The sequence below is a fragment of the Peromyscus californicus genome, unplaced genomic scaffold, assembly GCF_007827085.1.
Source record: "Peromyscus californicus insignis strain IS unplaced genomic scaffold, ASM782708v3 Scaffold_4__1_contigs__length_199733344, whole genome shotgun sequence".
Classification (NCBI taxonomy): Eukaryota; Metazoa; Chordata; class Mammalia; order Rodentia; family Cricetidae; genus Peromyscus; species Peromyscus californicus.
Window position 1 is genome coordinate 192,325,199 of NW_026294562.1, and position 18,623 is coordinate 192,343,821.

The 18,623-nt window shown below is 41.3% G+C and overlaps 1 protein-coding gene across 15 annotated transcripts in view; it reads left to right on the forward strand.

Moving 5' to 3' along the window:
• Nucleotides 1-520: 520 nt before the first annotated feature.
• The window catches only part of LOC128124468 (zinc finger protein 420-like), a 60,132-nt gene continuing 42,029 nt past the window's right edge, over nucleotides 521-18,623 (forward strand). For 4 of the 15 annotated variants that reach the window (XM_052760778.1, XM_052760780.1, XM_052760777.1 and 1 more), the window contains exons 1-2: nucleotides 12,699-13,920; nucleotides 14,533-14,625. In XM_052760778.1, the coding sequence (XP_052616738.1) occupies nucleotides 13,728-13,920; nucleotides 14,533-14,625 (286 nt within the window). In that variant the 5' untranslated portion in view covers nucleotides 12,699-13,727. Of the gene's footprint in view, nucleotides 762-2,338; nucleotides 2,497-10,535; nucleotides 12,647-12,680; nucleotides 13,921-14,532; nucleotides 14,626-18,623 lie in introns of those variants that run through there. The other 11 variants (XR_008222883.1, XR_008222884.1, XM_052760776.1 and 8 more) reach the window with 8 other exon arrangements.

The following is an 18,623-nucleotide window of genomic DNA, read 5'->3' on the forward strand; positions in this document are numbered from 1 at the left end:
TTGAGTTCTGTATATTGGATATCATTTAACTATTTTTTCTTAGGGGATACAGATACAGTTTGTGCTTTGAACCCGGGGCGTTTTATCTTAGTTTTAATTTGTTTTGGGGATGGGGCTTTAGTAACAGAATTTAGGGTGTTTGTTTTCTTTTGCTGTGTGTTTCACCCAGGAGGCTTGTACTTCAAGATGAAAACTTAGGCAGGATAACTTGTATCTGATGGGGTCAGAGCACAGGGTCAGAGCCCGGGATGCAGCGTCCTCCTAGATCCAGGTCTGGTCTAGGCTGGCAGCAAGCATGTGGGGAGGCTGTGCAGAGCGGGTCCAGGGCAGCCTGACAGCTGGAGCTGTGTGGAAGGCGGCTCAAGACGGAGTGGGAAGGACGGGTCCCCAATGGGCGGGAACACCTGCCTGTTCATTGGCCTTTAGGAAAAAAGAAACAGCGGGGTGGACTTAGATAAAAAGTAAGAAAAAGGGCCGGAGGTTGATGTTTGGAAAGAATCACGTAACCCGAAGCAGCGATGTATTGGGCGGGGCCAGGCGGAGCCGCTTCAGGGAACCAGGCTGAAGGGACAGGAAATTCCACCATTCCCTGTTGGACTCGGGGAATGGCGCGTTACGGGACTGGTTGAGGAAGACCCGGCGGGTTTTCGGAACCTGAAACCTCCGCGGAGCCGCAGTCGCCGCCCGGGGCGGCCTGGGAAAGTCACCAGTCAGCAGCGCAGTGGCGGGAACCGCAGCCCGGCGGCCCTGGAGCCTCCCAGGTCAGAGGAGCTGCGGGGCTGGGACACGGGAGGGAGGGACCGGGGTGTGCTCGCGGAGGCTGCTCAGAAGGACACAGCTTTCAAAATTTTGTCGTGGGTCGGGCGGTGGTGGCTTACGCCTTTAATCCCAGCACTCGGGAGGCAGAGCCAAGCGGATCTCTGTGAGTTCGAGGCCTGCCAGGGCTACAGAGTGAGTTCCAGGAAAGGCGCAAAGCTACACAGAGAAACCCTGTCTCGAAAAAACCAAAACAAACAAACAAAAAATTCTGTTGTGGATATCTTTCTGTTGTCGGTAAGGCTGAGATCCTATGAAGTGGGGTGTATCGTGATTTTTTTCTTTTATGGTTGCCCGAATATTTTCACGAAATAATCTCGTAGAGCATGTCCAGCGTCTGTAGTTTGCAAACGGGTTTTCTTTGATACTGTACCAGATAAGCGCTCCGAGAATTGTAATTCATCCATGGTTTCTTAACTCCCCTGCTCCACATCTTGCCTATTCAATAGAGTGGGCTTTGGCCGGAGGAATTGACTTCCCCAGAGAGCTTTGTAGATATTAGTCATATGAGGAACCTTTGTAGATTTGATTGAATTAGAAAATGTACGTTAAAAAGCACCACAGTTATGACTGTAAATATTAACATTTACTAAGCGAAGTTTTACTCGCCATTAATTTTCCATCTGAGATGTATGCAGTCTGTTGTAAACACAGAATTCCAAAATGTGTCTTCATGTGCTTAGTTGTTGATATTACACCTTAGGTCTGAATGATAAATGAGGACACGACTACTTTAAATGTGGTTGAGGAGAAGGTTTGTTGTAGGTATGAGGGAGAAAATAGCCAGAGGCATCTGGAAGGGCCCAGAATGGACTGGTCCATGAGAGGGGAGAGAAGAGGAGAGAGAGAAATGAAGAGAAGACGGGAGAGAGGTGGAGGCCAAGAGAGGAACCTGGAGCCTAGTGGCCAAAAGGGCACATAGCAAAAAAAAAAAAAAAAAAAAGGTCTGCTTTGATATGTTAATGGGCACCTCAGTTAGCCATTTGTCCTGAGTTTTTTGCCCCCTGACAAGGTCCAGGCAAGCCCAGTATACATGCTGTGAGAAGATGTTATCAGGTCACACTATTTTTATAGATAGAAAACTCATTAAGATGAACACAATATTAGAAAGCACCTTTTGAATAACTATGATTGGACACCTACATCAGAAAAATGTCTCCTTGTTCTAGAAATGCACTCTGCCCTTGCTCATGTGACAAACTGTTGTATTTTATGTCATGGTTTGTTGACATTCAGTGCTGTGACTGTGGACTTCTTGTAGGAGGAGTGGGAATGCCTAGACCCTGCTCTCAGGGCTTTTTTTCAGAGATCTCATCTTGGAGAAGTGCAGCAGTCTGGTTCTGAGGGTCAGAATAATTTTCTTGCAGTCTCCCTTGCTCCCCCTCAGGGTTCTTGGACAGACCACTCTGCATGTGTGTGAGGTGTGTGTGAAGGAGGTTTCACATCCCATAAAGTGAAAAGTTCAGAGATAAAGAGACGTTTTTCATGATATTTTCTCTCCTTCATGTTTATCCTTTGGCAGGTGTTTTCTTCTTACGCTTTTGTTCCATGGAAAGTTCCAGGTGCTTTCTGAAGATCCCCTTCCCCATATGCAAGTCTCACATTGCTCAGTGAGTCCTGCTCACTGAATCAAAGAGCCCTGCATAGTGAAGAGAGACGAGGCAGTAGCAACGGATCCAGGTATGTTACAAGGATTGAGGAAGGGGTGGTGGGGTAGGTGTCAAATGATGGTAGGAACAGGACATGAAATTAGTTTCGGCAGATTCTGTTTCATTAATGATTATGGAAAATTTCACTGAAAAAAATACTAGATGTTGTAATACGGATTTCCCTTTATTGACTGTGTATTAAGCAGTCAATTATTCTCAGTATTTGAAAAGTTGTGAGTCTCTAACATGACTGTTGCCCATTGAAAACAAAGTTTCTTTGACCCAGGCTGAAAGCAGCACCTTGGATATGGGTGTGAACTGAGCCATTTAAAGGCAGGTTGAGTATTTATTTGTACATATAGCAAATATCAGTAGTTTGTGTCTGTGTAGGCCTTGTTACCTTCCTTCCTTATCATTACTTGTGACCAGTACATACCAGGTTCCCAGTACTCCATGTATTTCCTTCTGTGGTGCTGGCCTCATATTGAACCAGAAAACCTTCTGGTATGCATAAAATAGTCTTGCCCCTATGACACCTGTGGGCATGCCTTGCCTGACAGATTGGGATTATTGCACACAGGATCCAAATCTGGTTATGGCCATTGATAACTGTGTCCTCTGCCCCATCCTGCATAGCAGTTTTTGACAAAATGAATTCTACGACCAGGGAGTCCAAGATATCTGTAGACAGTGTGAGTGGTCTGATCTGAGCTTTCTCAAGAGGGTCCCCTTGCTTTCTGACTCTCCTATTCATGAATTGTTTTGCGAAGTTCATTACAGTTGTAAGACTTCTCTCGGATATTCACATGCTGATGCACAATATGCTTTGAGCTGTGATCCAGGACCTTATATTTAACACACATGTGATTGTTGTGTGTAAAATCAGCACAGTTAAGGATAATAGGGATTGATGCATAAGTAATAGATTCAATAACTGTTGTTTCCTTAAGAAAAGTAAACTAGCAATGCTTAGGAATAGAGTTCTCAGCAGAGGCCCTTTGTGTTTCACTGTCCTTAAATGTAAGCTCAGAAGAACCTCCACTTAACCCACAAGGAACAATAATAAACTTCAGATTCTTAGCTAAACTGCACACCTTGCAGAAGGTCAGTTAAGTAACTGAGGAATATTGAACTCTGTAGAAGGAGCTCTCTGAACGATCATATGAAAGAAATTTCTCTGTTTTCTTGTGTATGCTTTTGAGACACAGTCATTATATATAGAATTGGTCAGCTAAAAACTATGTAACTAACCTGGGCTGTCATCTCAACATCTGTCAGCTGACCAGATCCTCTTGCTTCAGCTTCCCTAGTGCAATGATTAAAACCATGCTGTCCCAGGACTAAACATAGAGACCACATCTCAAAAAATAACTAAACAAAAAGAACAATATGCACACAACCATAATCTCTTTCTGTAATCTAAAAGCTTTCCATTTTTAAAATTAGAAATAGAATAGTTTAATCCAATAGTAAAAACAGAACATTCTATGTATACTGCAGTGCATTTCCTTGCTCTGAATATTCAGTTTTCTTTGAAGTTCTCATTAAAATCTAGATAAGAGGGCTGGAGCGATCAGGCAGTATATAGCATTGCTTACTCTTCCAAAGCACACAGAACATGTAAAGGAAGAACCATGAAAAGGTCGTGTTGATAACCAGCATTTCCCTTATTTCTGGGAGTCTCTGGATAGTTCAGGGAGTTTAAACAGGTTCAAAGTAGGTAAATACAAAGGATGAATCAGGAATTCTGTAAGAAGAGCATTCTTACTTACAAAGACTAGATTGCTTTAATTCTCCAACATGACACCCTTGTACAAAGCCCTCTAAGCAGAGTCCAGACAGTCTCATCCTTGAATGTCACCAGACCCTATCATGGAAAATTACCCATTTACCATGAGATCCTGGACAAAATGCTTTCTGGTGTAAAAGACATATAAGAAATTAGAGGCACTTTTAGTGATATAAGTGAGGTATGAATATTGGTCAAAGACAAGTTTTCTAAAGATGTTACAGAGATGACTCAGCAGTTAGGGATACTGGCTTCTTCTTCTAGAGGACCATGGTTTGGTTCCCAGCACCCTAGGGCACCATTCCAGTCCATGAGAACTGATACTTTCTTCTAAACTCTATAGGCAGGGGGCACAGATAGCAGTGACATATTTATTCAGCCAAACATATCCAGTCACATAAAATGAACATGAAAGTTAATTTTAATAAGAGATATTTTCTAGAATAATCATACTCTGTATTGTTTTTACTATACTCTACATTGTAATATGGTCTCATAATCAGCAAACTTGTTGGGAATATAAGATACACATTATAGATATAGAGGCAGATATGTACCATTATGAAGAGTATGTTGACATCAATCAGGATCCCAGTATCACATCTCAGATGCAAAAGTTATTTTGAGTGAAACTGTGCTTTCAAATTCTACAATTGTTAACCTTGATCAAATGTGGACACTGACTCAATCCTGTCTGCAGCTGGGCCTCACCTGATTCTACTCTAACATGCCCAGTTGAGATTCTCAGTACCCTTTCCAGAATGAAGAGAATACAGAATGCAGAAGTCATACAATAAATAAAAGTCAAAGAAGTTGTTTGTTGTTGTTTTTACCAGTAAGGACTGTAACTTCAGTGGATATAAACAATGATCCAATCAAGTAATAGAATCAAATATTTTGTGAAGTTACTTAATAGGAATATTTTGATAATCATGAAGCAAATAGAAAAATCAGCATTTGACAGCACTAATGTTTTTAAATTTATCTATGACTAGGCACAGCAATTACTGATGAATAATGATTTCAAAATTACACATGTGTTTATACTGCTGAATGTGGAGAATAATATAAATGGATGTACTATATGTTAGTGTGTTCAGATGAAATAGAAAGATCTGTGGTTGAAATGAATGTATTATCTATGTGAGGATTATACTGTCTTTATTAATTTTGAATAGATTGACTCAATTGAAAATTTATAGCTTCACATTTCAACTATTCTTTAGTATTGGAGCTCAGTTGTCTAACAGGATTTTAGGTTTCATAAACATAGTATCATTTATGATTTTTTTCTTCATTTTGTAAAAAAATTGGTTAGTTAGCTGCATAACAAATGTGTAGCACAGATGTGAACCTGGTGGCTAGAAAGGTATCTGTGCAATAAAGACATTTGCTGTTTATGCATGGAAACCCAGCTTCATTCTCTCTATATGTAGGGCAGGTCAAGACAGTACCTGACTCCAATGCCAAAGGTTTGGTACCAACTTTAGGGCTCAATGGCCATCATGTAGGCATGCATAGCACAGAAAAACATGCAGGTGAACACTCACATACTTGAATAAAACTATTATTTTAAAGAAATGGAAACCTGTCAATTGCAATAATTGTTCAGAATCTCAACATACATAATCCATAGTTTCAAGAAAAGGAAAAACACAGAGTTGGGAAGCTTTCCAAAGAAAAGGAAAGACTAAAGTCACCAGTTATATTTTGTTTTGGTATTCTCATTTTAAAGGGACATCATGAAATTCATTGATTTTATAAGATAGCTTTCTTCTTTTCCCCCCCATTTATTAAAAATAGATACTTTTCTCACACAATATATCCTGATTACAGTTTCCTGTCCCTCTACTCCCCCCAGTTCCTCCCCACCTCCTCTCACTTTTGGGTCCACTTTCTGGCTCTCATTAGAAAAGAACAGGCTTTTAGAGGTAATAACAAAGCACAACAAAATTAAATATAATAAGCTAAAATGAAAAACCATCACAGTGATGTTGGACAAGGCAAATCAGTAAAAACAAAGGAGTTCCAAGGGCAGGCACAAGAATCAGAGTCCCACTCATTCACACATTCAGGAATTCCATAGAATTACTAAACTTAAAGCTGTTAATATATACACAGCTGCCTGGTGCCAACCCATGAAGGCTCCGTGCTTGCTGCTTCAGTTTCTGAGTTCATATGATCTTTGCCCAGTTGTTCTCTTGGTATACTCCATCCCCTGTGACTCTTACACTCTTTCTGCATCCTTTTTTGTGAGGTTCCCTCAGCTCTGAGTAGTGGTATTCGATGAAGGCATCCAATTTAGAGCTGTGTGTTCCAAAGTCTCCCTGTGTTTTGTCTTGCTGCAGGTCTCTGTATTTGTTCCCAGTTGAGGCAAGAGGAAGGTTCTCTGATGGCTGAATAAGGCACAGATCTTTGAGTATAGCAGAACATCATTAGGAGTTGTTTTATTAGTGTTTCTTTTCTTTTTCTTTTTTTAAATTAGACCAGTAGTATTTGGCTTTATCATAGGTGTCTGTGCTATCTAGTCTCTGGGTCACCTGAGAAGTGTAGGGTATGGGTTCCATCTAGTAGATTGGACCTGGAGTCAAATTGAACAATGGTTGGTTACTCCCAAACTCCAAAAGCTTTCTGCCATCATTGTCCTAGAATATTTTACAGGTAGGACAGATTGTAGATAGAAAGATGTGGTCAATTGTGGCTGAGTTAATGCACATGTTTCTCTTTTGGTAACCTAGGAAGTACTTTCCTGTTCCAACAACACTAGAACATAGTGGTGAATGTTCTATGTAGGCACCAGCTACACCTCTCCATGTTTAATGAGTTGTGTGGGTCTTGTCTTCAGCATTAGAGCCTTGCTGTCACTTTGTGGAGAGCAACCTCTTCTTTTGGCAACAGCATGGATTATTTGAGGATTTCCATGGGATCCCTTTAGCCAACAACTCAATTGGATGTATCCTAGTCCTGGTACTGGAAACTTTATTTGGCGACTAGAGATGGCCAATTGGGACTCCATCTCCTTTATTATTTGGAGATTACCTTCATATATTTACAAAAGAGCACTTTGCAGTTCTTGTTTTTCTTACAAACATCAGAGGATTGCAAGAGTGCTACATGCAGCCGAGCTGTAGTTTTTTTAATTGCCTATTGTCAGAATCATTAAGTGTGGCAAGCAATATTATGAAAATAACTCTGACCTTCTAAGAGACTGGAACTTGTTGCTGGACCCCACAGCCAAAGTTAATAATACATCTTGAGGAAATTTGAGACTTAACCATGCTATGCTACTGTGTACTTAGCTTCTTTGTTTACCATGCTTTTAAGAAAACAATGTAAAAATAAACCTTATTTTCCTTGTATTTCTCATGTTGTCAACTGTTATACCCTAAGGTAATGCATAGCTATAACGTTAGGTTATGGGCTTTTCCATGCCCCCAAACCAGATAATGCATGTGTGTTGTTCGCTCAAAGTAGCAAATACAGAGGCTGAAAGTAACCTTCTAAAATGAATATGACCTGTAGGTATTGACTGATAAACAGTGATGTTTGTAATACTGTTTGTTATCTGATCAGGTGGTGTCAGTTGGAGCCAGTGACTTAATCCCTTGTAAAACTCTGTTAAAGATTTCAGTAAAGTATTCCATTCCTTCTGCATGTGATTCTTTCTATGCTGTTCAATAAAGACAGAGCACAGAGAATTGTTAGGGTCAGAGAGACACATTCAGGCGCGCACACACACACACATACACACAGACAACAGACTAACACATAGACATATTCACAAAACACTCTTCAGACAAGCAAAGATTCAAATTCATGCAACAGACAGAATGGGAGGGACAGAGATTCAAGTAGAGAATTCCAGTTTGGATTCATTCTTAGTTAAATGATTCCAAGAGAAAATGCTTACATTTCTTTCCTTGACTCAACATGGATGCATCATTGGTGACAAGGTATTAATCACTAATGTGTTTAATCTAAGCCCATATGCAAAATCTATTAGCTGGTGACATCATTGATTTACTTTTGCCTATGCAGGAAAACAATAAAATGTACCACAATGTGAAAAAGTGAACCTGTCATCTAAAGGTGCTCATGGGCTCAGAACTCTGTGCTCTATTGACAGACTTCTAGGTCTGGGTTTATATTTCTGTGGGCTCCCCCTCCTGCAGACCTGGACTGCCTTTTATTTGTCACAATAATGCCAGCACAGCTCGATCCTTAGAACCCACCAGAGAAACACGGTCCTCATTATAATAATGAAAAATCTATTTCTTAGCTAGAATCTGTAAAGAGATCTACGAATTCTAGAGTCTCATTTCTTTAGCCTTGCTGATGGGCATGGGTGCACATATAGAACTGTAGAGAACAACCAGGAGGCCATCTTGGATAAATGGCTAAACAATGTAGCATATATGGTACTTTTATTTCTCGTTTCTTGAGAAAAATCTAGCCTGTTTTCCATAGTGGCCACTCTAGTTTATACTCCCCAAAGCGATGTATAATATTGTTCCTTTCCTTACATTCATGCCAGATTTTGTTATTTATCTTGGTGAAGGCCATCTTGACTGGGGTGCAATGGAATCTTAAGGGAGATTTAGGTGCCATCTCCCTGATATCTGTGTACACTGAACTTTTTAATCAACAGGACTTGAGAAGGACCCAAGCTAGCTGCACATCCTAATCAGCAGATAAGTACATATGAGCATATCTTGTGCCTACTGACTTTAAAGACCTCTAGACAACTGGTTTTGAAACTCCAAAGGAAGTGGCCAAATCTCAATTCATATCCAATACCAATATAACACCACCATGAAATAAATGGATGATTAAGCAGCAACAGCAGTGAAGCAGCAATTCATGCACCCCATTAAAAAAAAAGCCCAGGAGCAGATTGATTCAACACAGAACTCTGTCAAGACTTCATAGAATAACTGATACTGAAGCTTCTTAAAGTGTTCCTTGATTTAAAAATGAAGCTAGGCTTCCAGATTCTCTATCTTCAGAATACTATGAAGCTAGTATTCCCTAATACCAAACCAGATAAAGACACAAGAACGAAAGTACACACTGAAGTGGTCATTTAAACGTTTGCTATTGTTTTGCCATCTCACATGATATATCTCGCATAGTGTACGCTCACATTTCTTACTCCCCACAGTTCTCGTCCGCAGTGCCAACACGTCTCTCTGGCTTCCCCTCCCTCCCTCCCTGTCTCCCTTCTCTCTGTCTCCTTATCTCTCTCTTATTTATTCCCTACCTCGTATGTTCATTTCTGTTCATTTTGTTCTTTGATCCACCAAGATTAACCAGGGCCACCTATGAAACTGGGTTTGGAGCTATGTTTTTGAGCTGTTGAGCTCAGCAGAAGGAACACAACTAAAGACAGTGATTCCTCCTCTCCTAAGTTCTGCCCATAGCCACAGTTGAGAGGTAAAGGGTGGGTGGGGCATTGTGAGCCTCTTCCCTTCCTAGACTGATTGTAGCTAGGGCTGGTCTTGAGTGAGGCCAGTGCAGATAAGTACAGTTGCTCTGGGTTACTGATTACTGTAGTTGTGTGGAGTCTCAAGAATGGCATGTCATGCCCATTGCCTCTCTTCCCCTTATTTCCTTTCCACAGCCTCTTCCTCAATATTCCCAGAGTCTTAGATGGCATGGTATAACTCACTTTTGGAAGGCTGTGACTATGTACCTTGCAATATCACCATCTAGTGGTGAAAGCAGAACAGTGCAGGATGAAATCAACACTAGGCTGTTAGCAGTGAGCTGATCGACCATGACTTCCTGACACACCTATTTCCTTTCCAAATCCTGAGTTCCTTGAGAAGTGTCTTCTCCCAGGTCAATATTGCTAATAGTGTAATTCTGGACATTTGACCAGCAATAGTGGAGTTCTGTGAGGGAAGGATAAAGATGGCTTTTTAGTGTCACATCATTTGCATAGTGGTGGAAATGATAATCCAGCTTCTCAGTAAAGCTGTCCAGAGTGAGTTATGGTGTCTAAAATTTAGACTATTTTATATAACAGGAGAACATGCAGTTGGAATTTCACTTTTATGCTGAACTAGTGCTACTTGCACAGAGAACTTTTTTTGATTCATTATTCTTCTGACTGAGCCATCCAGCTCCTCTACCTTGTCTTCAAGCCTGATATTCTGTCTCCTACCTGATGTGTTTCATTTATTGTTAGGTTCATTGCATTTTCTTTTCTTGTTTCATTTCAGCTTTTTTCTTTTTCTTTTATTTTTTTTTTTGGTATTTCTAACTACTGAGTGAATTCAGTTTTCATTTCCTACATTTTCCTCCTGTCCTTGAGCCATTGACTAGTGTTTTCATGCCCATCAATTAGTACCATCAATCAATTATTACGTTTCTCATTTCAAGTTTTTTTCCATGGTATTTCTTACTATTTATTGAATTCAGTTTTCATATCCTGCAATGTCCCCATTTCCTTCAGCCATTTGCTTGTGTTTTCATGTCCATCAGTCATTTTGTATTTATCCCGAGTTGATTCACATGCTTTATATTCTTTGACTCCCTTGATTATGACTCTGGATTTTCTCTTCTTCCTCTTGCATATCATTTAAATTGCTCTCCTTAGGGGATACAGCTATGGTTGTGATTTGAATCAAGGACAATTTGTCTCTTTTAATATTTTGTGTTCAGAATGGGACCAAAACAAATCAGAGTTTACCCTGTCTGTTGTATTTTATAGTGTGGTTTGATCCCAGAAGGCTGGCATCCCAAGATGAAAACTTAGGCAGAATAACTAGTATTGAAAGGGCTCAGTACCCAGGATGGAGGTTAGGTAGCAGAGTGCAGAGGCCTACTAGACCCAGTCCTGGACTAGGCTGGCAGCAAGCAGGTGGGGAGGCTGTGCAGAGTTGGTCCCAGCCAGCGTGACAGCTGGAGCTGTGTGAAAGGGAGCCTGAGACCGAGTGGAGGGACATGGCTCTGAGGGTTAGGGACACTATCCTGATCAGAAAAGTTATAGGTTAAAGAAAAAAAAAATGCATCTGTAAAACTAATTAAGGAATGGGAAGTGTGTGGCCTGAGTGTTTAAGAGGAACCACCGGGATGGTGGTGTAGTGGGCGGGTCCAGGGGGACCCACGTAAGTGATCCTGCCCAGAGTGACAGGAAACTCCACCATTCCCTGAGGGACCTGGTTTTAGTCACCCATCATCAGTGAATAGGCCAGAACTGGATCCTGGAGGTCCTAGAACTATCAAGGTCAGAGGAGCTGTGCAGCTGAGAAGTGGGCAGGAAGGGAACTGCCATGTTTTCCACGGCTGCTCATAAGGGTGCTTGTCTTAAAGCCTGATATTCTGTCTCCTACCTGATTGATGGACCTCTTTGAATTATTATTAGGCTTATTGCATTTTTTATTTCTTGTCATTTCAGTTTGGTTTTTGTTTATGTATGTTTAACCAATGAATTCATTTTTCATATCCTACAGTGTCCTCATTTTCTGCAATCATTTCCTTGCCAATGGATCATTTTGTTCCTATCCTCTTTGATTCCCATGCTTTATATGCTTTTACCTCCTTGAACATGTCTCATCTTTTTGAATTCTGTATATTGTATATCGTTTAAATTGCTCTCCTTAGGGGTTACCGATATGGTTTATGATTTGAGCCAAATGCTTTTTATCCTAGTTTTAATTTGTGTTGGGAATGGGACTTTAGCATCAGAATTTAGAGTGTTTGTTGTCTTTTGCTGTGCGTTTTTAACCCAGGAGGCTGTTTTCCCAAGATGAGAAATTACGCCAGATAACTTGTATCTGAAAGGTTGAGAACTCACTGTGGGGGTCAGATACCAGATGCAGGGTCCTCCTAGATCCAGTTCTGGTCCAGGCTGGCAGCAAGCATGTGGGGAGGCTGTGCAGAGCGGGTCCAGGGCAGCCTGACAGCTGGAGCTGTGTGGAAGGCAGCCTGAGACCGAGTGGGCGGGACGGCACAATGGGGTAGGGACAGAGCATGATGAGAGTGGTTTAAGGGAAAAGAGTCTGTGGGGGGCGCAGGAGGATTGTTCAAGTAATTAAGAAAAAGAGATCGTGGTAGGCAGGTTTAAAGAAAATGCGTAACCGGAACCGGGGCGTATTGGGCGGGGCCAGGAGGAGAAGGTCCATGGAACCAGCCTGAAGCTACAGGAAATTCCACCATTTTGTACTGGACTCCGGGAGCCCAGTGGTCAGTACCTGGGTGAGGAACACAGCTGGGTATTTGGGGACCTGAAAACTCCCCTGGGGCGACCCTAAGCTGTAGTCGCTGTCCAGGGTCGGGACCTGAAATCTCCCCGGAGCCGCAGTCGCCGCGCGGGGCGGCCTGGGAAAGTCACCAGTCAGCAGCGCAGCGGCGGGAACCGCAGCCCGGCGGCCCTGGAACCTCCCAGGTCAGAGGAGCTGCGGGGCTGGGACACGGGAGGGGAGGGACCGGGGTGTGCTCGCGGAGGCTGCTCAGAAGGACACTCAGCTCCCGCCGCCCGTGATGGAGTCGGTGGCAGTGGAAGTGGTAGTTTACATCGCCTGCAGCCAGGCTCAGACATTTCCACTCACTACAAGCTGGGTGCTTCCCTAATGGCCACTCGCACCCCTCAAAAGTGTTTGTCACAGTTCTCTCTTGCTCGTCACTTGCTCTCTTGTTTTCTGTCTGTCTGTCTGTCTGCCTCTGTCATGTCCGCACTCCGAGACGGCCTTTGGCTCTTTTGCTCATCCCCTTTCCCCAGTAAACCTCCCACCCTAGACCTGTTGCACATGGCATGTTCTCTTCCTGACCACCTTGGCCGTCCTCCAGAGGTACCCCGTTTTCCCCGGCTTTATCCTTACAGACACAGCTTTCCACATTCTGTTGATATCTTTGTGTTGTCGGTAAGTTTGATATCCCAGGAAATGGATCTTATCGTGATTATTTTCACTTATCTGACATTTGCCAGACTGTCATAAAATAATTCTTAAAATAACCTAGTAGAGTATTTTTATTTTCTATTGTTTGCTAACAGGGTTCTTTCTGCTATGGTGGCAGTTCCAAAGCTCCTGGAATTTAAATTCACCCATGCTTTCTAACTCCCGTTTTACCATTTGCCTCTTCAAGAGAAAGTGGCCTTTGTCCCTGAGACTAGACATTCTCAGAGAGCAGATAATAATTACATGAGGAACCAGTGCAGATATAATTAGACAGAAAATATATTTTATGGAGTCCCACACACATGGTTGTAGACATTAAGCAAACCTCTTACTCCCCATTAGTTTTCCATCTGAGATGTATGCAGTCTAGGATATAAATACAGCATTCAGAAATGTGTCTTCATATGCTGTGTTCTTATGTCACATCTTCGGTCCAGGCAAGCCCAAAATAAATAGTGTGAGAGTCTATCAGGCCACAGTATTTTATAGTTAGCACACTCATTAAAAATTGAATCAAAATTTTAGAAAGCCTCATTTGAATAATTATAATCCCTCACCTGTATCAGGAAAATGTATCCTTGCTTGAAGAAGAGCATTCTACTCATGTACACATGGCTAAACTGTCCTTTCTTATTTCAGGGTTTGTTGACATTCAGGGCTGTGACTGTGTACTTCTTGTGGGAGGAATGGGAATGCTTCGACCTTGCTGATGGGGCTTTTTGCAGAGATCTGTTGGAGAATTACAGCAGTCTGGATTCTGAGGGTGAGAATAGTGTTCTTGCAGTCTCCCTTGGTCCTCAGGGTTCCTGAGAAAACTTCTCTGCAAGTATGTGATCTGTTATTTGTAGACTAAAGTTTCTCAGTCTCGCCCAGGCCTGCTCAGGTAGCAGCTGTCTTTATAAAATAATCACTCAGAGGCTTAATTACAAACTGTTTGGTCTGTGGCTCAGGCTTATTGCTAGCTAGCCGTTACATCTTCAATTAACCCATTTCTATTAATCTATGTATCGCCATGTGTCTCACTGCTTTACTTGGCAGCTCTAAGCGTTTCTCGGACTCCCCCTTTCTTCTCCCTGTATCTCTGTTGGATTCCCCCCACCCCGCCCCGGCTATAACCTGTCTTGCCATAGGACACGCAGCTCTTTATTAACCAATGGTAGCCACACATTCACAGCATACAGGAAGACCATCCCATAGCAGTGTTTGAATGAGTCTCAATCTTAGAGAGTAAAGTGAAATCCTCAGAGAGAGAGAGACATCTTTCTTGATATTTTCTCTCCTTCATGTTTATTCTTTCGGCAGTTGTTAGCATCTTTCGTTTTCGTTTCATGAAAAGTTCTAGGTGTTTTCTGAGGAATCTCTTTCTCCTGTGCAGGTCTCACATTGCTCCGTCTGTCCTGCCCCCCCTTGAAGCAGAAAAAAGAACCCTGGATGGTGAAAAGAAAGGAGCCATTAGCAAAGGATCTAGGTATGTTAGAGGGTCTGAGGAAGGGATGGAGGGATGGGGAAGTGCACAAGTAACAGGACATGAAATTGGTTTTGCCACATTCTATTTTATATTCTATTTATATAGCATCTCAGGGATTCTAGAAAATTCCCTGAGAATAATCTCAGGATTATCCTATTGTAGTCCTTGGAAGTCTGTGTATGTAATTGTTAATAGTCACAGAGAAATACAGTTTTATTTGACTGTCCATGGGAGTGATATCGCTGGCTGTGTTCTTTTAACCAATATTAAGTGATTTCATGTCTATAATTTTACTATGGTGTTTAGTTAGAACCATTTAGACTACTTGGTTTCTCCTGCATGCAGAGTTTTGGGAGCATCTTTTAGTTCCTTCAGGTTCTGTGTCTTTTAGGGTACTTTCTCTATTTGGTTTGCAAGTATTTTATTGAGCATTTTTGCGTCTATGTTCCTGCAGGAAATTGTTTTGTAATTCTCTATCATTGTTGACTCTGTGTGATTTCAGTTTGATGGTGACTATGGTCTCGTAAAATGAATTTGGCACTGTTCTTTCTGTTTCTATTTTGTGTAGTAATTAGAGGAGTATTTGTATTAGCACTTTTTTGAGTGTCTGGGAGAATTCGGTGCAAAACCATATGGCCCTGGGCTTTTCGTTGGGAGTCTTTTAATGATTGTGTCTATTTCCTTTGGGGTTATAGGTTTATTTAAATTGTAGATCCAGATTTAACTTTGGTAAGTGGTGTCTATTGAGAAAACCACCCATTTCTTTTAGTTTCTAATTATTGGACTATAAGTTTTTAAACAATGACCCAATGATTCTTTTGATTTCCTTCGTCCTATTGATACATCCCCCTTCTCGTTTCTGATTTTGTTAATTTGGACATAATTTCTACATCTTTTAGTTAGTGTGCTTAGGGGTTTGTCTATCTTGTTGATTTTTCCTAAAGAATTAGTGTTAGCATTCTGAATATCCCCTTGGGGCTGCCCAGTGTCGTCTTTCTACGTAAAAGCCTCCATTAAGAAAAACCCCCTCCTTCTTCCTCTCTTCCTCCCTCCCTTTCTCACCATGATGTAGTGCACACCTCTGCTTTCCATCTTTCCCTCTCTTTCTCTCTCACTCTGTCTCTCTATACCCTCTCCCTTCCTCCTTTAATAAAAAACTCTCCACATGGATGTCATGTCTGCCTGGTGTGAGTAATGCCACCATGCTGCGGCCCACAGGGTCTGTTTCCGTCTTGCCTGGGGCACCCTGGCCCAACCCACCAAGACCTCTCGTGCAGCTTATCATAACAACCAACTCTGTTTCATTGATTCTTTATAATGTTTTCCTTTTTATTTTATTGATTTCAGTATTCAGTTTGTTTTCTGCTATCTACTTTTGCGTGAACTTGCTTCTTTTTGTTCTAGAGCTTTCAGGTGTGCTGTCAAATTGCTAGTATGTGGTCTTTCCAATTTCTTTATGTAGGCACTTAATGCTATGAACGTCCTTCTTAGCACCATTTTCATTTTGTCTTATAAGTTTGGGTATAAAGTATGCTATGGAGTCCAGCTCCAAGTCTCTACACACAGGGTTCGTAGAATAAACCATAGCGTAGCGAAAACTAATTTGGGACTTTATTTATTATGGAATAAATTCACACACAAACTGTTTGGGTCATGCTCTTTTATTATTCTGCTTCAACTTTTTCTTCACAGTCGATATACACATTTAATAGCAATTTTCGGCAGTAAAAAAGGTTAGAGAAAACTCTTGTCAGGGTCTCAAAGCATTCCTTGTATAAGTGATAAGAAACACAGGCAGCATAAGCTTGCCAGCTATTGATAGTGGGTGGCTGCAGCTGTGGATGTAAAAGGGAGGTTTCTGCCTGTACACTGTCTTCCTAAGGATATAAGCCTAAGAATTTAGAAGGGTAGAAGGCCAAACTATTAAGAGATCTAAAGAAAAAGTAAAGAAATCATGTACTACTCTACATTTCTTTCTTTTTTTTTTTTTTTAAAAAAAACAAATTGTACCTACAATTTTTTATTTTATATAACTTGGATACAATGTTCCATACCCATTTTTAAGATAAATGTGTTTGTGGGATTCACTCATCACATATTCACCACCATGCTGACTCAGTACATTCTCAAGGACCTAATTGGGGGCTCTTTCCAAGTCAGTCCTCTACCCAAGACCTGGGGTTACCACTGTTTGCTTTCTGCTACTATAGATTAGTTTTGTTTTTCTTAAAACTTCCTATGAGCAGGATCATACTCTATATTTTGATATTTATCCACATTTTACAGAAATCCATAGTTGGGTTTCATTGCTGAGTTTGGCTGGGAATAGCCACACAACTTGCTTATCCACCACCTCCTGAGGAACTCCAGCTGTTCCATTGTTTGGCTGTTATGAATACTATTATGAATAAAGCTATCATTTTGATTTTTTTTGTAGAAACAAGCTTTTCTTTCTCTTATATAATTACCTTTGAGTGTAATTGTTGAGTCATATGAAAGTATATTTTTAATTTTATAAGAAGTTGCCAAGCTGTGTTCCAAGGCGTGATACACTTTATATTCTCACCAATAACACACCAGGGCCACATTGCATTCTCAGGAACAGCGGACATGGCCAGTCTTTCTAATTTTCCATTTCCACCAAGAATACTGATACTGACCTTCGTTTCATGTGCTTTTGGCCAAGCATGTATCATCTTTATGATGTGTGTGTTCACATATTTTGCCCATTGATTTTGTCTTTACAGGTGGTTCAGGTATTTCTTATTCCTAGTCTGTGGTTCATATCTTTAGTTTTCTTCCCATGGTCCTACGTGAACTTTTGTTGCTATGGCAAACACTCTGTCCAAAATCATCTTAGGGGAGAAAGGATTTATTTGGCTTATCATTCCAGGTGACCGTCCTTTATTGAGGGAAGTCACAGGCAGGGACTCAAGCTGCTGTCATATCACACCCACAGCCAAGAGCACAGAGAAATGTGTGATGCTACCTGCTTCTTGCGTCTAGTTTTCCCATGTTTTCTATAGTTCAGGAGCCCCTGCCTAGGGAATGGTGTTGCCCACAATGGGCTAGGTCTTCCTACATCAATAATCAAAACAAATCCCCCCCAGACATACCCATAAGCCAACCTGATCTAGACAGTCCTCCCTCATTTAGGCTTCCAGTGAATCTAGCAAGTAGAAATTCCAAGCAAACCATTACTATTGTTGCTATGGTTTTGAGACAGGATTTCACTACATAGGCTGATTTTGAATTCACAATACAACCTCCCCACTCAACCTCCTAAGTGCTGGGATATCTTAAGTGTATTTAACACATTTCTTAAGTGTATTTAACATTATAGGCTAATATTATGTGGCAAAACTGTCAGTTTCTCTTGACAGCTTCCAGCAGGAGAGAACAGCTGGGAGCCTTATGCAAGTAACCAATGGGTGGAATGGTGTCTGTGGGTAACCATAGCCACCTGTGTAAATCAGATGGGGAAGCGAGCAGCTTTGATTCACATCAGTGCTTTCGTCAAAGGCTGGCTAGCAGAAAAAAAAAAAAAACCAACAGTGTCAGATTTAAAAAAAAAAAAATGTTTTCTGTCCTGTAGCCAGAGCATGGAGGGAACCTTGTAACTTTTTTGTGCAGTGCTATGAAGCCAGGCCATCTCCCTGTAGTTCTGACCATCTACGTAGCCTTTTTTTCTCTCACATGGTTAGCCGGTTAACAGCTTTTTCCTGTTAATCATGTAAATATCAGGACTTAAACATAGACATGTAGTTAACTGAGCCTGATATCTTGTATCATATAAAATGTTAACTACTAAGGGGTCAGAGCAGATAAACACTGTGAGTCTTGTTATCAGCTGCCATTGGTGGAAGCACAGGGCAATTCAGTATCTGTTGGACCTTGATTTAACAAAGTCAGACACTTTGTAATTTCATCTTTGAGTTTAACTGTGAAAGTCTTGTTTGTGATCTATCCACAGAGACTCCTGGTCTGGCCAAATTGCC